This window comes from Rhinopithecus bieti, unplaced genomic scaffold (assembly GCF_001698545.2).
Source record: "Rhinopithecus bieti isolate Rb0 unplaced genomic scaffold, ASM169854v2 scaffold_31527, whole genome shotgun sequence".
NCBI lineage: Eukaryota > Metazoa > Chordata > Mammalia > Primates > Cercopithecidae > Rhinopithecus > Rhinopithecus bieti.
Genome location: NW_016813959.1, coordinates 1577944 through 1604251, shown reverse-complemented (window position 1 = coordinate 1604251; position 26308 = coordinate 1577944). Strand labels below are relative to the sequence as shown.

General features: G+C 38.7%; 1 protein-coding gene across 1 annotated transcript; it reads right to left on the bottom strand.

Moving 5' to 3' along the window:
* Window positions 1-23576, bottom strand: LOC108513496 (myosin-4). Its single transcript, XM_017849251.1, has 38 exons — window positions 23355-23576; window positions 23083-23226; window positions 22565-22721; window positions 21798-21825; window positions 21589-21703; window positions 20660-20752; window positions 20431-20494; window positions 20182-20280; window positions 19954-20057; window positions 18027-18165; window positions 17312-17430; window positions 17061-17210; window positions 16342-16512; window positions 14514-14823; window positions 13268-13338; window positions 12619-12706; window positions 12419-12536; window positions 11977-12100; window positions 11746-11882; window positions 11360-11615; window positions 10449-10691; window positions 9954-10130; window positions 9250-9395; window positions 8880-8970; window positions 8405-8794; window positions 7789-7915; window positions 7244-7362; window positions 6920-7116; window positions 5297-5480; window positions 5052-5217; window positions 4830-4954; window positions 4252-4560; window positions 3449-3652; window positions 1988-2113; window positions 1726-1896; window positions 1535-1639; window positions 1343-1438; window positions 1-265 (listed from the first exon to the last, which is right to left on the bottom strand). Exons 1-38 carry the CDS (start codon window positions 23556-23558, stop codon window positions 113-115), a joined length of 5820 nt encoding a protein of 1939 aa, XP_017704740.1. The 5' UTR covers window positions 23559-23576; the 3' UTR covers window positions 1-112.
* Between the last annotated feature and the right edge of the window lie 2732 nt (window positions 23577-26308).

Genomic DNA, 26308 nt, shown 5'->3' with positions numbered 1-26308 from the left:
TTTTTAGATGCAAAATTATCTAACAATTTTATTTCCTTGATATACAGGACAGTGACAAAGAACTTCACATTTTGTGCATTTCTTTGGCCACATTTTCTTCCATTAAAATGAATTACTCTTCACTTATGACTTTTGTGTGAACCTCCCGACTCTTCATTCTCAGCTTGTTGACTTGGGACTCAGCAATGTCAGCCCGTTCCTCGGCCTCCTCCAGCTCGTGCTGGAGCTTGCGGAACTTGGCAAGGTTCACATTGGATTGTTCCTCCTGAAAACAGAGATGCATTTGAGATAACAAGAAAATTGGACATTTTCTGATTGTTACTGCTTTTGTTACTTCAGTATTTGCCTCATGAATGAGAAAGAAAAGGGTCTGTTGTCCGGGCGTGGTGGCTCACACCTGTAATCCCAGCACTCTCGGAGACCGAGGAGGATGGATCACCTCAGGTCAGGAGTTTGAGACCAACCTGGCCAACATGGTGAAACCCCGTATTTACTAAAATTAGCCCAGCGTAGTGGTGCATGCCTGTAATTCCAGCTACTCAGGAGGCTGAGGAAGGAGAATCTCTTGACCCAGGAGGCAGAGATTGCAGTGAGCTGAGATTGCACCATTGCACTCCAGCCTGGCAACAAGAGCGAAACTCTGTCTCAAAAAAAAAAAAAGTAAAAGAAGAAGAAAAAGGCTTTATTATTTAGTAACATAGTTATTTGAGAGCAGCGCATCCCACAAACTCGCCTATGTAAATAAATGTGCTTATGACCCTCCTCAAGTCTCTTTCTCACTTGACTCTCTTTCTGGAAAACTGAAGAGGCTGCAATGATAACCAGAAGAGCAAAGTAGCAGGGATCTGAATTCAATCTTGTTTCTAAAAAGCAAACTTTAAAAAATAGATGCGGTAGTGGCATTTGGTGCCAAGAATCCTAAGGAAGGTTTCAGAATTAACAGAATGAAAAAGATAACTGCAGCCGAATTGAAAAACAAAAGTTCCAAGATGGATTTATCATGAAGTTAAATGAGGCTTAGAATTCATACCCTCATTTGCACAGGTTCATATGAGTTGGGGGTTGTAGAATGTTCTAGATAGGGAGGGAAGTGGATTGTAACCAAGAAACATTTCTATGTTAACCTGTCTGGAAAATTGCTTAAAGAGGTCTCAGAAGAAATAAACTCAAATCGCTAAGGCTCCAGTAATTTATGGTTCATTTTTCTCATTCTAAATATTCATGTTTATACCTAACTATGCACTCCCAATTTAAAGAAAGTCTCCTAAATTCTATAAACTTTCAGCCCCATAAAACCTGGATCTGCATCTGAACCTTTCATTTCCACTGTGGAGATACTCACAGCCTCTTCAGCTTGTCTCTTGTAAGCTTTGACTTTGATTTGCAATTTGTCCACCAAGTCCTGCAGCCTAAGAACATTCTTGCGGTCCTCCTCAGTCTGAAAGAGGGGGCAAATAGATAGTGCCATTATTTTAAAACAACTCATTATTTTCTTGAAAGCTGTAGGCCTGGAAGATATGAAAACACTGGTCACCTGGTAAGTGAGTTCCTTCACTCTCCTCTCATGTTTGCGAAGACCCTTGACAGCCTCAACATTGCGCTTCTGTTCACTTTCCACTTCACTTTCAAGCTCTCTCACCTGGAAGGGAACAAAGACATTCACCAGTTTGGCTGTAACTGGCCACATGAGTAGGCTAGGAATTGAGTGAAGTTGGGGAGACCCACCCTGGCCTCCAGTTTCTGGATCTGCTTCTTCCCGCCCTTCAGGGCCAGCTGCTCAGCCTCATCTAGACGGTGCTGCAGGTCCTTCACCGTCTGCTCCATGTTCTTCTTCATCCGCTCCAGGTGGGCGCTGGTGTCCTGCTCCTTCTTCAGCTCCTCAGCCATCATGGCGGCCTAGTTAGCAAATAAATCATGAAAATAATGAATTCTGATGATAGCAGGCAGCAGCCCATGTGTCAGTAAGACAAATGCTCATCTTGCTTACATCAGTGATGGCCTTCTTGGCCTTCTCCTCTGCATTGCGGGCTTCCTGGACGATGTCCTCCATCTCTCCCTGGATTTGGGAAATGTCTGTTTCCAGCTTCTTCTTGGTGTTGATCAGACTGGTGTTCTGTTTCAAATTAATGAAAGAGAAGAGAAGCACATTAAATTATAACAATTCACACTGTCATTTTACCTAGTGTACACAGGCATAAATTATTGATCATAAGAAATGTTTAGAATAAAAACCAAATTAGAAGATAATTCTAAGTTTATGCCTTTTCTCCTTTCTATATATATCTCTATTAATCACACTTCTAAATTATTCCGGGTAACATCTAATTTCTGATATCAAACATATTCAACTATTACCAATTGCCATCTGTAAGCATGAAACACAACCCGCAAAACTCAAAGTGCTGTGCCATGCAGTACCACACCACAGCTCATTTAAAATGAATCCATAATTCTTAGCTGTTAACTCATGTTGGTTGGCTCCATATTACAAATGCATAAGTAGTAGTCTTGTGGGATAAAAATGAACCAAGAATCCCTTCTGTTTTTGGCAAGTTGACAGTATTTGGAATAGTCAATTTCAGATACTGTTAATAAGGAAAAGGTTGCATATTAATTTGATTTTAAAGTTATATAAAGCATGTGATTTTAACACTTCTATAATAGTTATGTCTATACACTGCAACTTTCTGAAGTATATATTTATTGTAAAAGATAGTGGAACATACAAATTAGCAGACGAGACAAAAAATAATTATTGTGCTCTCACCAGAGATAAAGGATAAGCTTTTATTTATCTTTCTGGATGTTTCCTGTATGTTTATATGGGAAAAAAGATCACACATCCTATATTATTTTTGTTGCTTTTTTAACTTACTATAATGTAAACATCTTCCCATGGCAATAAATGCATACTAGAGTGGTTACATATTAGCCATTGTGAGGATATACCACCATTTATTTAACACATTCACTATATACAACAAATGCTAACTAGTATTAATAATGGCCTCCACGAATCTGAACTGAAGAGCTTCTCTTCGTATCCCACGAGGTTAGCATTCTGTGCATATGTGTGATACATAAATATAATTTAGTGGCTTTTTGTTTTTCTCCTCTATTTTATTTGCCTATCTTTTTGTAGCTTAGAGTTGCATAAGACAAGGCAGCTACAAATATTGTGTGTATGTTTGTAGGTGGTCTTCTGTGCTTTTTTAATAAAAATTTCTAGAATTCCAGATTATTTCAAATGAACATGATTGTGCCAGCCCATAAATATACTCGTGAACCAGCTAGGTCCCAGTAAATCCTACAGCACCCTCTACGTTTTCTAGAGCTCCAGGAAGGGGCACCTGCCAAGATTATTTTTTGCTTTATAAACAAGCTTACCTTCTCAAATTGTCTTCAGCTTCAGGGAGTACATTTGCTAAACCATAGTCTTGAACCTCACCTGAGTGTGCAGAAGTTGCACACGCTCACTGGCATCCAGAAGCTCTTGTTCTGCCATTTTCCTGCTCCTCTCAGTCTGTTCCAGGGATGCCCTGAGCTCTTCGACTTCAGCCTGCATGAGGTTAGCTCTGCGCTCAACCATTGCCAGTTGTTCCTTAAGGTCATCTTGGCCTCTGATGGCATCATCCAAATGTAGCTGAGTGTCCTACCCAGAAAGAAAAAAGAGAAAAGCCTCTTACTTATGCTCCACTTAAAGCAAGTGCAAACTTATGGTCATGTACACTGTTTGATCTTAATGACTTAGAGTGTGATTAGATAGGAACAATCTGCAAGTACCTTTAATAATAAATTCTTTGTAGCTGAGGGTTGCAGTTCTACTCAAAAGAACATGATGTTTTATTATTTTAGACCCCGAATCATTAAAAAGTACCATGGCTGGCTCTATGAAATTTTGGATCAGGAAAGTATCCTTAGACTTCAGTTAGTCCAATGGTGTTATTTTACATATTAAGCAATTGAAGTCCAGATTAATGAAGTGATTTAAGCAGTGGCATGTAGCCAAACTCTTTCATCACTTCCTCTATCTCCCTACCCCTCACCACAGTGCTTTCTGCAGATAACAAAGCAAAATCTGTCCTGGGCCTTCCAGAATTAAGCTCTTTTTCAGTTTTGTGTGTATACTTTTGAACTGATTACCATGTTGCTTAGGTGATTTATGACACATAGTCCTCGTGAAACATTAAAATTTGAGTTACACAATGGCACTGAGACTGTACAACACTCTGTGTGTTTTCCCCAGCATACCTTCAGTATTGCTTGTGTGTTTCTAAGATTTCTTAGTGCCTCAGCAGCCTGGCGGTTGGCATGGTTCAGCTGGATTTCCATTTCGTTAAGATCTCCCTCCATCTTCTTCTTGATCCTCAGAGCATCATTTCTGCTCCTGATCTCAGCATCCAGCGTGCTCTGCATTGACTCCACAACTCTGAGATGGTTCCTCTTCAGCTGATCGAGTTCTTCATCTTTTTCAGCAATTCTTCGGTCAATCTCAGATTTCACCTGATTTAGCTCAAGTTGAATGCGAAGAATTTTGCCTTCTTCATGCTCAAGAGATGCCTTAATAAAAGCAACGTTTATTTAGGTTACCTAAAGAGCTTTTTATTTCTTTCACATTATGATAATTTCTCCAAGAAGGCATTACAAAACCCACAAACTATCATACGTCTTAATGTATCCTATTAGCTCTGCATTCTCAAGGTACAATTCAGTACTTTTCACTGAATTACATGTGTTATCCCCTAAAGATTTGCAACATGATAGAGATCTCAGTTGCTATTAATTTTCAATTTATTTATAATGCAGAGCTAAGCAAATGAAAAATATACCTCTGCTTCCTCTAGGGAAGCCTGTAGTTCACTCTTCTCATGATCAAGTTGTTTCTTTACTTTCTCCAGTTCGTGGATATGCTTTCCACCCTCTGCAATGTGCTCTGTCAGGTCAGAAATCTCCTCTATAATAATAAAGTACCAAATTTCAGTTCAGTAGAAAGAAAAATTGAAAAGATATCTCCCTACCATTTTTGAAATAGAACAATTGCAATGACTCACGTTGTAAATTCTTATTCTCTCGCTTTAGAGTTTCAAGATGATCCAGGGATTCCTCGTAGGCATTCTTCACCTTGAATAGCTCAGTGCTGAGAGAACGGGACTCCTTCTGGGAGGCCTCAAGTTCAGCTTGAGTTTCCTCATACTTCTGTTTCCATTCTGCCAGAATCTGGAAGTATATAGAAAATAAGCCTTTGAAACCAAGAATGATGTCAGCTTCCCCCCAGGGAGCTGGTACTGTGGACCACCTTGTCAAAGTTTCTTTGCTTCTTATCGAGAGCTATGCAGGCAGCATTAGATCGTTCCACATCAATCATGAGGTCCTCTACTTCATTCTGTAGCCTCTGCTTTGTCTTTTCAAGAGAAGCACATTTGGAATTCACAGCTTCTACATGTTCTTCAGCATCCTGCAGACGCTGGGCCAGCTTCTTCCTGAAAATTGGGTCAGTATGAATGACCAAGAGCAGACTCAGAGTCACCACAGTGTCCTTTATAAAGCTGCTGACTAGGAAAGCATATTTCCTCAAGAGTTGTCTACAAGTTGTTGAATTTTTCTAAACATTTTCACTCTCTTAGAATTCTGGTTTCCTGTTGAGTTCTTATTGTTATCCATCTCAGGTACTGCCAAACATATTTACAAAGCACGTGTGTATGTGTGTGTGTGTGTGTGTGTGTGTGTGAGAGAGAGAGAGAGAGAGAGAGAATATAAGTTAGCACTAGGGCTAAGTGAACAATGTGAAAATTTGCTCCTCTTTCTTTGTTTTTATTTCACTAAGCTGGTCCTTAAGGTGTGGCACATTTTCTTGAAGTTTGCCTGGGGTGAGAAGTAGAAAACAGAAGTAGAATACATTTCTCTTTTGAAGCCTGGGATTTAGAGATCTGTAACTACTTGTGGAAAAGGACTGAGTTTTATTTACTTTGAGGAAGAAATGGCAATCATGAACAGGAAGCGTATCACCAAGGAATGGTTAGCATTGAATAGTATCTTTAAGCATTTTCTAGTATGGGTCTCTTTATTTTGCAAATGACGAAACAGCAGCCCAGAGTGATATGTTCAAGGTCATACAATGAATCAGTAACTTTCTGGGTTTGGTGGCCTCAGATAATAAATACTACTGCATTATTACATTTCCCAAATTTCCTCCAAAATCTTATCTACTGCTCTTTTCACCAACCTACGCAATTCATGACCTTTCCCAGCCCATGCTCTTATCTAGAACTCCCTCTGGAAATGCTTGCTAAACACTTTCATTCTGTTTAATTCTAACAACTACTGAGATAAATTAAATTTAGAAAGACTTCCTTCACTAGGAATATAATGCTTTTTTTTCCTTCTATGTGTAAATGTGTAAATCTCATGACTTGTAGTCCACAAACAGTATGTGTAATTAGTGAATACATTCATTGATATAGGTTGTTAGTTGAAATAATGACAGCATATGACAACCTTAATCTAAACATTCAATACTCCAGGTAAGGAAAAACCGATTATTGTTAATTGTAATACTCATAATAATTTACCAGATAGTCTCAATGTCTCAATTTTTCCTTCTATTAAAATATACTAATTCTATTTAATTCATAAATAATATTCTGATAATTAATAATCCATCTTTGTGGAAAGAAATTTAAGATGCTCTGGACCAGAATGGGTGGAAGGATCTGGTCTCATTCCATTCTCCAGTGGACATACATTGGACTTTAAGAAGAAGAATATGGTGGAATCCACCACCCTATAATAAAATAAGCTGAAGTCTTTCATCTCTCCTCCCTATGCCTGGAATATTCTCTTTCTTCTATTTTTCCTTCACTGCCTTCACTTTTATTTCTTCCTGCTCCTCCGCCCGCTGCCCCGCACGAAAAGCCCATACTTGGCCTCCTCCAGCTCCTCTGTGCGCTGGATGGCGTCCGTCTCGTATTTGGTCCTCCACTGGGCAACCTCACTGTTGGCCTTGGACATTCCCCTCTGCAGCTCAGCCTTGGCTTCCTGCTCCTCCTCATACTGTTCCCGCAGCAGGTCACAGTCATGGCGGGCTGACTGCAGGGCATGGGCCAGAGCACTCTTGGCCTAGACCAACCAAAAAGTATGTGATATAAGTTTATCTTCTGATCATTGAAATTCTCTCTGCAAAGTTCAATAGTGTGTTATGTTGCACGATTCAAGTGATTGAAAGTATCAGCTGGAGAATTCTCACCTTAGTCTCCTCTTCTAGCTGCCTCTTTAATTCTTCAATCTGTTGTGTAAATGCTTGTTTGCCGCGGGATAGCTGAGAAACCATAGCATCTTTTTCATCTAGCTGTCGCGAAAACTCACCTGTGGAAGACAAAACATCAATGATTTAGTTCTGTTGTCTAGGTAAACAATAATTTAAAGAATGGAATAACATTGTAACCCTCTTATTTCATATGATGAAAAAAATCCTCAAGATTTTCAGTGCTGTTGAGAAGGTTATTTCTTGCTTTTTAAAAAATGTGTGAGTTTTCTTTGATATTTTAGAATTCGAGACGTTTTGAGCAATGCTGAGGCAACAAAAATCTCCTGAGCCCAGGGAGCTTAATTTTTTCCCTCAATTGTAGCTTAGAATCATTGCATTTTACTGTCTCATAACAAAAAGATGGAGGAATAGGTAAGACATGATAAATGAACATACAGAGCTTGAGAAAGTACTTGTATTTGATAGGTAAAGGCTTGCCTTTCATTCCTCACCTCTCTGAAGGCTGATGTTATTTATTTACTGACCTGATTCTGTGTGTAAACGTGCCTTCTGGGCTGACAACTCATTTATTAAGCGTTGTTGCTCCTCTTCCTTTGTTTTTATTTCACTAAGCTGGTCCTCTAGGGTGCGGCACATTTTCTCGAAGTTTCCCTGGGGTGAGAAGTAGAAAACAGGAAGAGACAATACATTTTTATTCCAGAGGCTGGGATTTAGAGATCTGTAACTACCTGTGGAAAGAGGTTGATTTTTATTTACTTTTCTATCAATCTTGCATGGTGGCTATACAGTAGTAGAGGCATTTAATTTGGCTAAATAATGAACACATGATTGTCAAAATTATATTCTCTTTGAAAGTGTGAACATCATTTAAATTCTGCATCATATAGAATATGGTTTTTAGATAAACCTTTTTTGTAATTATATATTTTTTTCATGGTAATAGTATCAAAGGTTAAAGTGTTTTCTACAAAGAAGTTAAGAGAACTTAAGTGATTCAGTACAATGATGTGCACTAGGAGTAAGTTTAAGCTTCAGATGACATCTAATGTTTGTGTAATTTGGCTAAAAATAGTCATATATAAACTTGGTCATTTTGAATTATTGCAAATAAAGATGAAAAGGGCACAAGTTAATGAAGACCTTGGCTTTGGAGACAGTCTCCATGTTACTAGCAAGGTCATCGATCTCCATCTTCAGCTCACTCTTTTCCTTCTCCAGCTTCTGCTTGACCCGCTGAAGGTTGTCAATCTGCTCCCCAAGCTCAGCCACACTATCTGCGTGCTTCTTCCGAAGAGCAGCTGCCGTGGCTTCATGCTGCAGGGTGGACTCTTCCAGGTCCCTGCGCATTTTCTGGAACTCAGCCTCCCGCTTCTTGTTCATCTCAATCTGGGCTGAAGTGGCCCCACCGGCTTCTTCCAGCCTCTCACTGATCTCCTCCAGTTCCCGGGAGAGGTCAGAGCGCTGCTTCTCTGCTTTGGCCCGGGAGGCTCGCTCTGCTTCGATTTCTTCCTCCAGCTCCTCGATGCGGGCCTGGTTGTGATATGTCCACATTAATGTGAATTTATGTCAATTCTGTTTCCTGTAATGCTCAGAAAAGGTGGAGTTTATAACTTACCTGTAACTCTTTGATCTTCTTTTGTAGCTGCATTGCAAGGGCTTGTTCATCTTCAATCTTGCCTTGCAGATTGCTCATTTCAAACTCTTTCCTATTAGAAGAGCAACACATTAGCTTATAATCAGTTCTCTTACCAATCTTCTTTTCTATGTATGATCTAAGTTTTTTTATATACTGCTGGTGTTGAAGGAGTGAGTAGTACAATGTTTTACAGATTAATAATGTATTAATTTAATTAAATAAAAAGGTCAAAGATGTCATTATTTTTTTCCATATGCCATGATGTAATGTTTTGGAGATCTTTTTAGCGTATGTTTCATTTGCATTGACATACAACAAGCAGATTATAGCTGAATTATGCCATACTTACTTTTTGAGTTTCTCATCAAGTTGCTGTTTGTCATTTTCTATATCCATTGTGGATTCTTGGGCCAATTTTAGGTCACCCTCCAGTTTTCTCTTGGCTCTTTCTAAGTCCATGCGAAGTTTCTTTTCTTGTTCCAGAGATCCTTCAAGCTAAATTTATAATGCATTGTATTTATTTCAGCTCTTAAGCACTGAACCCTATGCTTAGTAGCCTTCAAAGATACATAAGAAAAATTGTTTTTTTTTTTTTTTTTTTTTTTTTTTTTTTTTTGGTTGAGACGGAAGTCTCGGCTCTGTCGGCCCAGGCTGGAGTGCACGTGGGGCCGGCTCTCAGCTCACTGCCAGCTCCGCCTCCGGGTTTACGCCATTCCTCCATGCCCAGCCTCCGGGAGCTAGCTGGACTAACAGGCGGACTGCCCACTTCGCCGGCTTAGTTTTTTTTTTTTTCTATTTTTAGGAGGGACGGGGTTTTACCGTGTTTGCCAAGATGGTCTCGATCTCCTGACCTCGTGATCCGCCCGTCTTGGCCTCCCAAAGTGCTGGGATTACAGGATTGAGCCACCGCGCCCGGCCAGAAAAATGTTTAAAGATACAACAAATAGCACAAGAACTTTATTCACAGACCAAGCATTATGAGCATCATTGCTGGTTTTATGTCACAACTGTTTATTTTGTTGCTAGGGGAAACATTTTCTTTTTCACACTTACATCATCCACTTGCTGTTCTAGCTTGGTTTTAGCTTTGGTCAGAGTGTTGACTTTGTCCTCCTCCACCTGCAGGTCATCCAGGGTCTGCTGATGGGCCTCCTGGAGAGCCTTCTTCTCCTTGGTCAGCTTAGCAATGTTTTCATCCAGGCCTGCCATCTCTTCTGTGAGGTTTTTCACCTTTAGATTTGAACAGATGACCGGGAGGAATGTCAATGACAATCTATTATCTTGATGAAAAACGTGATACTGTAGTATCTTAGGATAATGTCAGCTTGAGATGGAAAATGAGAACCAGAAGGTAACCCAGGCTTATAATGGTTGAAAAAATAGGAGGTAAAGGTCAACTAAGTAGATTGAGGTGGTGAAGACTAAAGAGATGACATAGTTATGACAGTGGTATTTTTCATATTCAGTCATCTTCAGATTAAATTTTTAATTAAAATACTTCAGTATCAAGGTACTTATAAATATTCTAAAATGGATCATGATTTGTACCTTGTTCTCTGTGGCGTGTTTCTCCTTCTCAACCTTGGCCAGTGTCAGCTCAAGGTCATCAATGTCTTTTTTGAGCTCCGAGCATTCATCCTCCAGTTTCCTCTTCTTGGCTGTCAGCTCAGCATTGATCTCTTCCTCATCCTCAGCTCTTTCAGTCACCTCTTTGATTTTGGCCTCAAGTTGGATTTTGGTTTTAATCAACTGATCACATCTTTCCTCTGCATCAGACAAGGCATCTGCTTCCTAAAGGGAGAAATTAAGCATTTTCATTTGTTTGAGCTATATCTACAAGCACACAATAATTTATTAAAAGGTGGAAACTTCAGTGACTGCCAGTTTGGTCAACATGTATACAAGTTGCTAACTTTTAAAATGAAATGGACAAAATGTTAATACTGTCATCTACTGATCAAGTATAACAAATTTCCTTCAGATAGTCATGTGTGGAAGGCCAAATCAGGAAAACTAGCCCTTTGGCAAAAATCTGCCTCTATACTAACCTTTGCAACTTTGGAAAAGTCACTCATTCATTGTAGGACTCAGTTTTCTCACATTTAAGAGGGGATTAATTTAGCCATTTCTCAGCCCTGGTAAAAACAATGTAACTTCTCTTTTATGCACAAAAATATACTAAAGAAAGAGTAATCTGATCTGAGAGAAGGTTCCATAAAGAAAGGAAAATGTCTATTGATATTTTTATGATTTTGCTCACTGATGAGCAAACTGTGTATGAATGCACATATGAACATGTGCAGCATAATATGTGACTTTGCATCTATTGCTTCTTTATGCCCGAGTCTTGGTGTTTTTGAACAGCAAACAATCAGAACAAATGTTTCAGTGGAAACCATTCATTTTAAAACATTAAAAACAGTAAGATATGGCTGTACTGTGCAATGTATAATACATACAGCTTGAACTTGGAGTTGTAAGTCATTTTTCTCTTGCATTAGCGTCACCATCTTTTCTTCTAGTTCTTTCCTTTTTGCCTCTGACTTTGTCAGCTCTTCTTTGGTCTTCTCAAATTCTTCCTTCATGTTGGCCATCTCCTTCTCTGTCTCTGCACTCTTGAGGAGGGGCTTGATCTTGAAATACAGCTTCATCCAGGGCCAGTGCTTCACATTCATGAAAGCACGGATGTTGTACTGAATGCAGAAGATGGACTCTCTGCAGGAAAAGAAAAAAAGATGCAAATGGAGAATAACGTGGAATGTGATCATCATTCAACAAAAGTAATGACTGCAGTGGATTCATTTATGAAAGTGTGGAGAAGGGAGACTTGTGTGTGGGCTCTCACCTCCTCTCCATCATCTTTCTGAACTCCACTCTCATCAGGAACCCTCTGCATATGGCTTGAGTGCGCGTGATGAGTTGAGCTAACTTTTCATCTCGCATTTCCTCTAGAGTTCCCAACAGGCCAGCCTTAAAGAAAACCTTATGAAAGAACAAGTTAAATATGTTATTTCCACTTAGGAGAAAGTCTGAAAGTGATAGAATTATGACAGACAGAAATTTGGACTGGTGATACCTTGGTATGACCGAATTTGTACTGGGTGTGGTCAATGTCAATAGACCCTAGAAGTTTCTCAGAAGCCTTCTTGCTGTCAATGAACTGACCCTCTGGGATAGCACTCGCATTTAGAACCTTGTATCTGTCAGAATAAAAAGAATATAAAATGTGGTTTTCTTCACTGAAAAAAACCAGTAGAACATTTGGTAACTATCACTGAAAAGATGATAGATTTTTTGTGAACAAAATGCCATTTAAAAAGTCAGACAGTGCTTTATGTAAAACTTGGAAAGATATTATGACAAACTTATGATAATATAAACCTAGGATTCTTTCTTTTATGATCAATTTTAAAATAATTGCATGTCACTTTTCAAGGAAAAGTTATAAAATGTTTGAATTATACAGTGATTTTGATGTAGACTAAGACATTGAAAGCGAAAAATAATGAGACACAAACCTCTGTTTGAAGTCTGCATAAAGGATTCTGCTTGGGAATCCTTTCCTACAGATGCGGATGCCTTCCAGCACACCATTACACCTCAGCTGGTGCAGGACAAGTTCGTGCTCCATGGCACCTAAAAGAAGGAACCCACATGCCATACTTCCTGGTCTATTGCACACACACTGGAGCTTGTCTGGATATCAGAAATGTCTTACCAGGAGTTTTAGTTTCATTGGGGATGATGCACCGCACAAAGTGGGGGTGAGTGCTCCTCAAATTGGTCATCAGCTTATTCAAATTCTCCTGTGGAACCACATGAAAAGTTTTAAACTCATTTCTAGTTGCATCTACATGACAGTCCCTATCAATGTTTGTCTTTCATTTCATATTTTAATGAGCTGTCTCAAGGAAAACAAATTATCATAACAGCGAGGAATCATATATATGGAGCATAGGTAGGAAATTACGGATTACACAAAATCAGTTAATTTAAGTTTGTTATTGTCAAGCACCACCAGTCAGAGGAACTTTGTATTGAGATTTTTGTCACATGAAGGAGATGTAATTGAATACAGTGGTTGTTTGATTTCATGTGAAATTTGTGCAATACCAGATCTCTTGGATGTAGGACTCGGGGCAATGGTTCATAAAGATTGATGTGAAGAGATACATAGTTTTTTTTTGTTGTTGTTAATTTTTTCCCTAAGGCATTTAAAAAGTTTACAAAACCTTTAGTAGTATACTAAAAAATATACTATACTACTTTATTCACTTTCACCATAGATATCTTTTAAAAAATTTTCTGTTTTGATACTTTAGTTTTTTAATGAAAGTATTTATCTGTAATTCAAGAATATACTGTACCCTGAAAAGAGCTGACACTGTCTGGAAAGAAGAACCCTTCTTCTTGCCACCTTTCTTTCCACCACCACCCTCTAAAAAACAAAATGGAAAAATTAAAGTTATTTGCCACAGCCTTTCAAGTACTATCCATAGACATCAGGACTGCCAAAATTCCTTTTAGAATTTAAATTTGCTCTCATTCACTCGCATCATTCCTATGCTTTCCATATCTCTCTTCCCTCAATTGTAGATTAAGAGAATCATAGATTTGTCTCACGTGATAGGCATTCAGGAAAAAACCAACAACAAAAGAATTGCGAGTGTAAAGGGTAGATGTGGGTAGGGGATGGGACTCTCCTACTCCAAGTCAGCAATGTCTGTTCTCTGAAGGAAGGGCCAAGGAGACAGAGTAGTAATGCCTCGTGAGTGCAGGTATCACTCGGAGAACAGGCAGAGTTGCACACTTGGTCCCAGGTAGGTGAGCCTCTGCTCGCCTGCAGGGAAATCCTGGCTCCCATTTGCCTGTGTTTCTTGCACATCTGGTGTTAGGGCACTTAAGAGAACAGAACTTCAGTTCCGCAAGCACTAGGGCCCTGACAAAGGATTTCCTTATCTCCAGCCTAGCTGGAGAACCTTGAAAGAACCAATACTATTAAAATGATACATATTAGTTTTATGATCCTGAGCAAATCACTTAACCTCTCTGAGATTCGTGTTTTCTCATCAATGAAATCAGGCTGTGGGCTAAATGATCCAGTGTCACTTAGCTCTGAAAGTCTATGACTGTAAAACTGTACCGCAGTTATTAAATACACTTTCTTTTTTATTTTATTTTATTTTATTTTTTTGAGACGGGAGTCTCTCTCTGTCGCCCAGGCTGGAGTGCAGTGGCCGGATTTCAGCTCACTGCAAGCTCCGCCTCCGGGGTTTACGCCGTTCTCCTGCCTCAGCCTCCCGAGTAGCTGAAACTACAGGCGCCCGCCACCATGCCCGGCTAGTTTTTTGTATTTTTTAGTAGAGACGGGGTTTCACCGTGTTAGCCAGGATGGTCTTGATCTCCTGACCTCGTGATCCGCCCGTCTCGGTCTCCCAAAGTGCTGGGATTACAGGCTTGAGCCACCGCGCCCGGCCTAAATACACTTTCTTTCATTAGGCGCCTATTGGCCAGTGTTTTCGTGTTCGGTTTTGCTGTAACCACATATGTCTCTGTTGAACAGTGTATATCTATTTTGTACTCTTGTAACATATTAATGCTATTAAACATGACCTGATTCAGCAGTTTGTGCCCCAGAGAAGAGGAAAGCCAGAGTCTTCATTGCAGACTTCTGGTACAGCCCCACCACAGTCTCGTTCAGGGGGTCCTTGTTCTTGTCGAGCCAGCCAGCAATGTTGTAGTCCACGGTGCCGGCGTAGTGCACCAGCGAGAAGTGAGCCTCAGGCTTGCCTTTGGCAGGCTTGGGCTTCTGGAAGTTATTGGACTTTCCAAGATGTTGTTCATACAGCTTATTCTTGAAGGAGGTGTCTGTTGCCTTGGGGAACATGCACTCCTCTTCCAGGATGGAGAAGATGCCCATAGGCTAAGAACAGGAAAAAAGGGATGATATATCATGAGCCCCTCAGAACGTTATGCTCCATGTGGTTGATGGAAAACTGAAAATACAATGTTTCAAAAGAAGACTTTGAATGATAAATTAAACAGGCATGACATGTAAAGTAATCATTATGTACCCAGAACATATGGGAAATATGCTTGCTAGAAAGACTCAGTTAAAAAAAAAAATACATCTGAACCATTTGGCACACTTTATGTTCAGTGTATAAAACCAGATTCTGAAAACATCACTTCAAAATTGAATTCTTTATTCCATAAATGTATATATCTGACTACTTTCTTTCCTACTGACAATATAACTTCCTTTACCTCGAATCTAGAGGTGACAGAAGTATGAAGGGAAGAGGGATTATGTGTAAGGACTAAAAATGATCCATTCCTAGGGGAAAAGTGCATCTTATGTTGTATCATTAAACTTCTGTACTTTAGCCTATGTTCTCCACCACTGTGGAGTTAAATGATAGTAATTTGGTTTTGCTTTCTAAGAGTTTGGCTTTTTTCTTAATGTATTTGATAGGAAAGAGTGAAAGAAAATTCAACATTGATGATTTAACAAATTCACAAATTGTATCCCTAAGAGTATTTCGGTGATACAGAAACTGAAATACTAGAGAATAAAATAAATGCCTTTTCTGAGGACCATAAAGTTTTCATGAATAGTAGAGATATTATATCACCAAATTAACATATCTTTTCCCCAAATTGTGCAGACCTAGTCTTCTGTTAAACTCTTATCTTTCATATTTTTGTGAATTTTAACCTGAGTATTTTAAGTTTTCCTGGGTGGCAATTGCATTTACTCTTCCCTTCCCACTGCTTAGGGTAGGGTTCACACATAGACTTTATTGATATCAACAAGTACATGACAAGCTCCCAAGATACTTTTGGAAGTGTTTACCGATTGCTTGATGAGTGTTAACATATCTAGATCTGATGTAACTATTGCTCCACCCCCTTAATAATGGAGAATTCAGGGCCCATTTTCTAGGTAAGTGATACAGAGGTTTGGTGTTTATTCAGTAGTTATCATGAATGGAGAAAGACTTAATGACTGCAAGAGTTGAAGGACTAACCTTCCGATCTTTAAGACATGTTGACAGAGCCTGCCTTGTTACACGTGAGGGATGATGATGCCTGCACAATACACTGTCATGGGTGCACCAGGGTTAATTACACACCCAGAGGAATAGCTGTAATTTCATCCCTTTCTCCCATATGCATGAAATCACGTAGGACTAAAAGAGAGAATTAAGTTTTTAGAGGGATAAATGTGAATCCATGTGTGTGTGAGTGAGAATCATTTTTCTACAAACTGGTCTACTTGTTAATAACAGATCGCTTGGGACACCTCATATCCAATCAGAATATACGAGTGTGTCAGGAAAGAGCACTGCTTGTTCTTTGAGAACAGGGAGTGTGATTAAGCATAGAGAGGCAAGCAATTTGGTTTTCATGTTTTGAAAGCTAGAAAAGTCATATGAACCTTCTCGATGAGCTCGATGCAGGCAGCCAGGTCCATCCCGAAGTCAATGAACTCCCACTCGATACCTTCCTTCTTGTACTCCTCCTGCTCCAGCACGAACATGTGGTGGTTGAAAAACTGTTGCAGTTTCTCGTTGGTGAAGTTGATGCACAGCTGCTCCAGGCTGTTGAACTACAGGACAAGATAAATATAGGAAATTACTCATAACTTAAGTATTCTATCTACAGAGTATCTATTAGTATTTTCTTGTGAATTTAAGGCATTTTGGTTTATTAAATTATAAACCTTCAGATTGTTTTCCTAGTACATAATTCTCAACAAAGTAGAATTGATTCTTTGAATACTTGTTTTCCAAGTAACTGCATGAGATCTTGCATACTAGGCAAAATACTGTTAAATGAGGATTCTAAAATATTCCCTTAGAGTAATTTTAAAAAGGTGTTTTTATGCTCATCTGCTTGGATCCAGGATAGATTTTGACTATTTTAACCTCTCAGAGGTCAACTTTTGAGACTTCTAGACTGAAAAGAATAGAATTTTCTCTTTTCCTATTTATACCTATTTACTTTTCATATCTTTTCAAAGACTCTTTTCAGTAGGAATTACATTTGAACATTTTGTAAGGTACATTTTGTAAAAGTGATTTTGTATGCTCTAACAAGATTGATAAAATGACTGAGGATTTGCACTTACTAATCTTCTGTCAGTTCACAACTCACATCAAAGATCTCAAAGCCAGCAATGTCCAAGACCCCGATGAAGTACTGCCTGGGCTGCTTGGTGTCCAGCTGCTGGTTGATGCGGGTGACCATCCACAGGAACATCTTCTCGTAGATGGCTTTGGCCAGAGCACCCACCGCATTGTACACCTTCAATAGGAGTGATAGTTTAGTTTTTTAAATTGAAAATAGTGATGAACTCCTGAGTCACTTGCGGTTCAAATAAATCAGAGAGTTTAAGTCATGTTTACCTGCTGCACAGTCTGGCCTTTGGTGACGAACTCATTGCCGACCTTGACTCTGGGATAGCAGAGGGATTTGAGCAGGTCAGCAGAGTTCAGACTTGTCAGATAAGCAGCTTTGTCAGCAACTGTGTGAACAAGGTGAGAATGGTGAAACTGACCATGGCTTACACACTTTAAAATGTAAATGATGATAGCAAAGAAAAAAGGTTTTACTCAAAAAGTAATATGTGCAAATGTCATTGAAACCTATTCATTTGTTCATATTGCCTCAAAAGCATTACCACCACTTTCACTAATTTTAGTCATTTCTTGTGATGATAAATTGGAGGTTGGGGAATCGATACTTTCTGTGATATTTAACGTTGCAAAAGTAGACCACAGATAAAAATAATTTGTGAAACCCTAACCTAGAGGAGTAGCGACAGAAATATTCAGATCTCTGTTTCTTCCAGTGCATGTGGGCACACAGATTATTCACTGAAATAAAAAATGTATTAGTCAAATAGCAAATATGAGCTTATGAAAAGCCAATGAAGAATGGAATGAGCAGTAATCACAAATCTGCTCAATAATGTAAAACGTCAGTCTGTGTGTAATTTCCTTCTCATAATACTTTTGCCCTTCACGAACTAGGTCAGAGAAAGTAAAAACACGGTCTCTGCCTCTGAAAAGCTCACTGTGTCAGTTCTGTCAAGTGGAAGATACCAACGGGGGGTGGTACCTTCTGTGCCATCTGGCTCTGCCTGCTCTTCCCTTTGCTTTTGCTTGAATTTCATGTTCCCGTAATGCATCACGGCTCCAGTGAGCTTGTAAATGGCCACCTTTTCATCAGCAGTGAAACCCAGGATGTCCACAGCACTCTGTCAAAAGAGTTGAATTTACTCATCCCCAATTAGCACCATGGAAGACTCCCTCAGAACACCGGGGCTGTCTCCCACTTTTTTCTCATCTTGCCTTGCCTTATGTTTGACTAGCACTTTGCCATCTTCAAAAGGTACTCATATGCTTCACCTTTTGATCCACATGGCAATACCAAGAGGTGTGCATCAGTCTTTCCATTTGAGTCAGGAGTCCATTTGGTCACAGAATATGATGTGACTTGTCCACACTCACTGAACCAGGACTCAGAGCCATGACTTTGGATGCCAAGACTAGTACTTTGCCCCTTTTCTCCACCCCAGCCCCCCTTTCCTTCTCAGGCACATGCTCCTCATGGTCTCTTGGCTATTTTTGTTTCTTTTCTCCAGGCTCGCAAGTCTCTCTGTTGCTCCTTCTTCTCCTATTTGTTCTATCCTAATACATAATCCCAGTCTACCTTCCCACTCTAATGGGCGTGAGCGATAAAGTTGGAAAGAGGGTATGAGGAGAACAGCAGTGGCTGTGAGTCTTTTTCCACATGCATCTCTGATAGCAAGCCACAGCTCAGCTGACCATGAGATGCCTGGGGTAGCAAACTTTACCTAGTCATTTATTTCTCATGCAGAGAAGAGACATTTGTGAAAAGAAGGAATTTTGCTGTTTAATGTAATATTTCTGTGTCTTTTTTCTCTATAGAATTTTGATTACCTTTTTAGTTGCCCACATAGGCTTTGAAAAGGCTTTTAAATGGGGGCAGGATTCAGAGCAGGCAGAGGAAAATGCATTTATTTACCATTCTTACCAAGACTCTTTCCCCAGATTATTGCCTTCCGCTTCTGGCTCACTAACCCTACCTATTTACAGAAACTAGACATTATTATGGAAGTCTTAGAGCAAGACTGCTACATTTTTTTAACCTCGCAGACTAGGGTGTGTTTCTTAACTCCCTATCACTTTTGGACATACAAAGATAATAGTAAGTTATAGAGAGTACAAGCTGGTATTTATAAGATGAAGCCACACAAATGAATTATTGACTTCTTGAGAATAATATTTTAATAGAAAAAGCATTTTTGCAAAAGCACTGTCAACCCTAACTTGGGGGTATTGGGATATTCCCACTGATATTAAAGTTAAAAATAAAGAAGATTATTCAGAAATCAAACGAAAAGATGAAATACATATAAAGTTTACATATAAAGAAAGTAAGCCAAAAAGTAATATTCCTTAAAAAAGAGGTGGTAGTGGGGAAAGAGTGTGTAGTTTCAAAATAAATATAAAGGCTTATGGAGTCCCCAAAGTGCATGTTTTTGAAGTAGACAACCCACTTCTTCTAATGTTGCTTGGGGAGTAGAGAGGGATATATTATTAACCCACAGAGGTTTATTCAAAATGAGGCTTATGTTTACATGTGACTGTAGAAGAACAGTGGGAGTTCCATGTTTAGTTATAATAATATTGCAGTTCCTTCCCAGGATCTTGGGTGTGGGGTCTGGCATAAAATAGCAGAGAAACATCAATATTGGACCATAAATATCAACCAAAAATGACTAATAAGATAGAATAAAAGGAACCTACTAGCTAAGGAATACTAAAGACCCAACATTTATTACAGGCTTTTTAACACATGTAGGGGGAGGGTTTTGAAATATCCTATAATTTGTTTCCAAGAGTAAGAAAGTCCAAAGGGTTGTATTACCTATTTATAGTCTTTCTGCCACTGCTTTCCACCCTATTAGAGGAGAGTGTTGTACACATTTACTTGTTACTACTTTGTGCCTATTGCTTACATCTGTGGCCATCAGCTCTTCCTGGTCATCAATGCTGGGCACAGTAATTTCCCCTTGGCTGACAAACGCGAAGTCATATGGGTTGGTGGTGATCAGAAGCATTTCTGAACACGTGGAAAAGAACAATATATAGACAGCATTACTTTGGTCATCAAAAACATTTCAGAGGGGCTTCTTAGAAGGGCTGTTATTCTTCTTTGGTAGAAATAAATCAAAGATGTTTCTTACCAATGAGCTCTGGTTTCTTATTGGACATGATTTGATAAAATATGTGGTAGCTTCTTTCAGCCTTTAGCTGGAAAGTAACTCGGGACTTCTCTAGCAGATCTGGAAAGTCAGATTAAGCTCATTTGAAAGCAGATACCACAGTGAAAAATTTAGTGTTTGAAAATTTCCCACAACAGAAATAAGTACAGGATTTTCCAACATGTACCCACAAAGAAAAAAATTCTCAATCACTAATATTTATTAACTTACATGTTTCAATATCTGCAGAAGCAAGTTTGCCTGTGGCACCAAAATGGATCCTGATGAATTTACCCTTAAAAAGGAAAAGGAGGGATTATTGTACACATTAAAAGTCAGAAACTATTTTTTTCTGTGGACCAAACATCTGTGGACCAAACAGATGGAAAAAATGTTGACACCGCATGCACAGAAGAGCCAGTGCTGATCTTCACGTGAAAATGAAGATCAAGAGACTTACAAAGCGAGAGGAGTTGTCATTCCTCACGGTCTTGGCGTTGCCGAAGGCTTCCAGTAGGGGGTTAGCACTGATGATTTGATCTTCAAGGGTCCCCTTAAGAGAAATGAATAATCAGATAAAGAAAAAAGTTGCAGTAAGTAATTTCCCATTGACCTCTTTCCGTTCCCCATTGCCCCTGAACAGTATTCTGTAGCTTTGAGAAAGGCTTTCTGAAATGAGTTAAAAGGAAGGTAAATTGAGAAGGGGAGGGGACACTCCAGTGACCTGGTCTTGACTTCTGCATCCCCCAGGCCCAGAAAAGCACCTAAAACATGATTGTGAGAATTTTTCCTGTTATACTTGCCAATACGTTGCCCTATTCATCTCATTCTCACAAGCCCTTCCAAGAGTTATTTTCCAAATTCTGGCGTCACTTGCAATTGGCTGCTATGATTTTGAAGCACCATGGTCAATTAAAAAAAAATTAACCTTTATTTTGGATTCAGGGGATACATGTGCAAGTTTGTTACATGGGTGTATTTCATGGCACTGAGATTTGAGGTATGAATGATCCTGTCATCCAGGTAATGAGCATAGATAGTATCCAATACGTAGTTTTTTGGCTTTTGCCTCCCTCCTACCCTTCCCTATCTAGTAGTCTCCAGTGTCTGTACTTCCCATCTTTATGCCCATGCATGCTCAATATCTATCTCTCACTTATAAGAGAACATGCTGTATTTGGTGTTCTGTTCCTTCATTAATTCGCTTAGGACAATGGCCTCCAACTGCATTCAGATTGCTGCAAAAAATATGATTTTGTTCTTTTTTAAGGCTGCATAGTATTCCATGGTGTATACATACTACATTTTCTTTATACAGTCTACTGTTGATGGGCACGTCGTTAGATTTTAAAATCTGTTATTCTGTCCTTAGATGAATATCATGCCCACCTGCATTTTGCCAGAGGCAGGTTCCTCTTTTTTCTTCTCTCCAGTAACTGCAATTGTTGCAAAGTACTGGATGACACGCTTCGTGTTCACAGTCTTCCCTGCACCAGATTCTCCACTATCAAATTCAAACAGAAGAAAAGTTCAGAATCTAAGGTAGTAGTAGCCACTACAATGATCAAAACAGAAAGAAAGTATTGAAATATACATACGTAATCAGGATTGACTGGTTTTCACGATCTGTGAAAGAGAAACAAAAGATAATATTTAGAAAAACACACTTAACACATAGGTCAACACAGTACTTATAAACTCAAAATTGTCTTTTGAAACTCCCCATTTGCAAAAATAACTATATGAATTTGTGCTTTGCTTCTCGTAAGGTTTTCTAAAATAAGTATCAAAGATCTGCTAATTAATAATCCCGTTACCTTTCTAATGTGTAGATTATGTAATGCATCATTTTACCATTTTATCCATGAGAATAATCTATCAATATCAGATTAATAACAATTTTGTGTCCCATCCTGTCACCTGGTTCATAGTTCAAAATTATGTCATGTTGTTAATGTCCAATTTAAAGTTTTATACTGTGCTTGTGATAGCTTGTCACTGTGAGACTTCAAAACTTACTTTTTAGGAGAGATTATGTATTATCTATAATTCAAATGCAGAGTTGATGCCTAAATTTAATTAATTTTGAGGTGGAACTGGCATTAGTTAATTTGAATTTTAGCACAGAAATCTAAGCAAAATTTCCCCTATTTTTGGAACTAGTACTTAGCATAGAAATCTAAACAAAATTTCTTCTCTGTTTGGAACTAATGCATTTTATTCTAAATATATTTCCTTAATTTTATTATTTCTATTATCATGTTTGTGCTGAACATTAATTCTCAGAATACTAGCCCCATGTTTTTTCTGATATCAGTATACAACTGTTTTACAAATGATTATGGAAATTGTAATTCTTACTCACCAGTAAGCATGAACTGATAAGCATTGTCAGAGATGGAGAAGATGTGGGGTGGGGCCTCCTGGCGCTTTTTGCCTCGGTAGGCTGTCACCACCTCAGGGTTGTACACCGGCAGCCACTTGTAGGGGTTGACGGTGACACAGAAGAGGCCCGAGTAGGTCTGTGGGAAAGGACAGGGTTGCTCAATCAGCAATCACCTTATTTATCTACCTTGGAAATACTGCTTTAAGGGCAAGCAGAGCGGGACCTAAGTACTGTGTTAGTTCTCATAAAGTTTCATTCATTTGTTGCCTCCCTCCATCATTGCTGCTGCACAAAATGCTTCAGTTTTTCAACTAATTCAGTTAAGTAAATGGCTTTCCACATGTACATTTTAAAACATATCAGAGTTTACAACATTAACCAAATGATTGATCATAAAAGAACACTGCAATAACCAAATTTATTTAAAGCCCTTAATTTATTTTGGCTAATGTGTAGTATATGGAGTGAGTGAGAAATAATGTTGAAAGGGTACTCACGTAGATCATCCAGGCTGCGTAGCGCTCTTTGAGGTTGTACAGCACAGCAGGTTCATGCAGGTGAGTCATCATGGCCATGTCCTCGATCTTGTCATATTTGGGAGGGTTCATGGAGAAGACTTGGTCTTCTTTCACCGTTACAGTCTGTTAAGAAAAGAAGGAGCCAGTGCACATCAAATAAGTAGTAGAAAAGGCCAGGTCAAAAAATAAGTATCACCTAAATTAACCCCAAATGAGGCAGAGTCTAATCAGCTCCAGATGTTTTTACTCACAGCTCCAGCTTCGGTCTTGGCTGTCACTTTCCCCCCTTCCCTGCTCTGCACTGTTGCTTTCACGTAGGACTCCTTAGGGTCCACCACGAAGACTGATGTCTTGGCATCAAAAGGCTTGTTCTGAGCTTCAATTCGCTCCTTTTCAGACTTTCGGAGGAAAGGAGCAGCCTCCCCAAAAACGGCCATCTCAGAGTCGGAACTCATGGCTGCAGGTTACTGATGGCAGTTCTGGACTAGGTGTACCTAGAGGAAGAAACAGAGCCAAATGATGATTCAGGGTTGGGGTGGAGAATTATTCTGTTGATTTCATATTAATGTGCTTAATTTTCCATGCTTGTTTCCTCACCCCTGCCTTTAGGGACCACTCCTGTGTACTATGTCAAGGAGCTGAGAGATCAGCTCATTGATTTGAAAGCACTATGTTGATAGCTTAATTTTTGTGATACTTTAAGCCTAAGTTCATTCCTCTATGTTGTAAATCTTAGTTGAGAAATGTGGAGGAATCAACGTTCAATCAGCAACATTTATGATGCTCCAAGCATGTTCAGAATTTTTTCTTTTACTTGCTGCTTTTCTTTTTTTTCTTATTTCCAACCTCCCCCTCTTAACATTGTGATGATACGAAGAAATGGGCAATAACTGTTTCCAGTGGCTTTACAATATAAATGAACCTGTCTTAAAAACTCAAATACAGATCTTTGGGCAAATATTCCTCTCATCCCCAATTACTAAAATTGGATGTCAGACTTACTAAAATTGAACGTGGACAGGTACACCTGTTCTTTCAGGACATAAGTCCGGATCTAATAATTACAAATAAACACCTAGTTAACTGACAGTTAAGTAAAGGAAAAAAATAACTGTAATGAAAACTAAATATCCAAAGTATAATTTTGCCCTAAGTAAAAATTAAAGTCTCTTTTATTAGTTTTTAAATTGTTTGAAAGTCAGAAGTATTATCTAAACCAAAACAACTTTAAAATATTCTTGGAGAAAAGAACTTCTTGATTTTAATAAAATTTTATAGTGATTGTATATGTTTAGTCTGTGTTTCTCTTTGTTTTAGTTGGATTTCAATATAATAGATTTTAAAATCTGATTCTTACTGTCTTAGGTTTATAATCTCTTTCTTCTCCTCTTTGTAAAATACCAACTAATCTTCTAAATACTTTTTCTGATATGGATAGCCAGTATAAAGTTTCAAGCCAAAATGAACTTTAAAAATTTTCCCCACCGGCAAATTTATTATGAGAAAATAAAATAAGTCCTGCTGTCTTGATGGCAAGGACAGGGTGAGCAGCCAGAATAAAAGAAGGTGACCTCAGGGGAGCAGAAGTGTATTGGTTGCCAGCGACAATGACAGCAATGATGGAGACAACAGCAATAGCCACCACCTTCTGCAGACCTTCCAGAGTCTTGATCTTTTGTCATCCGCCTTAAACTTTGCCTCAACTTAAAATGTTAAGTATAGAATTTCCACATACTGTATTTTCAAAATCAGTCTTATCTGTAAAAGTGTCCTGATGACACTGTGAAACTTAGACGTATTTTCAGGGAACATATATTGGAACATTTAATGTCAGGTTTTTTTTCTTTGAAGAAGAAATGTTATTATATTACATTATATTTTGTTTCTGTGTTTGTTTTTACACCAGACAACTTTGAATTAACAACACACTGCCACGTGGAGATTACTATAATGCAGTGAGTCCAGGAAACACAGAAAGATGATTGCTAACCTTCCCGTCTCCTGTCTTATTATAGATTAATTGTTTCCCAACTTGTGGATCAAGCCCCCACAGAGCCTCAGGTTGTTGCAAGGGGTCCTTGAATCCACCCACACAGTGATCATTGCCTCAAGTTTGAGGAAGCAGCATTTCCACATGAACAGTGTTTTCTGTTCTTTTCTAAGTGAATATAGCTGCCACGTTAAATATAAATTCATTTAAAATAATTCTTAAGTGTAAAATAGGTTTTCATGATTATATATACCCTTAACATAATACTAAAAGTACATGTCTGCACATGCACAGTTAGCAGGATTCCATTACATGTTTCGATTCTCCATCAGCAGAGTTCCATTAAATGTTTTGATTCTGTGGAGTTGTCCTTGAAAACCACTGACTTCAATCACAGTTGGCAAGAGCTGGAAGGACCTTAGCAGTCAATAGAATCCAGCCTCCTTGTTTACTGATGAGGAAACTGAGGCCTAGAAAGGTTAAGGGTCATTCAGTGTCACAGAGGTGGATAATAAGTGGTAGTGCTGGGACATGAGTCCTGTTCCGCTAACTGCAGGTTTGTTAATTCCACTGCAACACACTGTATTTGGAGATACATAACGGCTAACTGGCTTGACCCAGGCAAATAGAATCAGTGAAAAGCTTGGATTGGCACCTAGAAATATCAACTTCCGGATAAACACATCTTGATTTTATCATGCGGTCTCTCTGATATATCCTTATGGGTTATGTTGGAGTAGTAGTTCATATTAAGTATTACATATGATGGCTGCATTCTTTCTGAAGTTCTAACAACATGTGAAAGAGAAGGTTCATTAAGTTGTGTTTGATTAAGTGTCCTGAAAAGTCAAAATTTTATGAGAAGTCATTTTTAAGGAACAGCTGCCCTGATATCCTATTCCCAATACTAAACTAGGAAATAAAATGGTAGCTCATTAAGATGTAGCAATATAGAGATTCCTTTGTTCTTTAGAGCGTAGTAATAAATTATTCTTACCTCTTTATTATCAGATGAAGAAGGTGGCAGGCTCAAAGCAGACAACTACTGTTGAAAGAAAAAATAAAAAGAATGCGGGATTCTTTTTTTCCCCATTTAATCACAAAATACTAGTAACTATATTGTGTACAATGTCATCCTTAAGAATGTTGGAAAGAATAATTAAAATTTGGGAAACAGTAGATATCCCTTAAATGAAAAATCATTATCATCAGGAA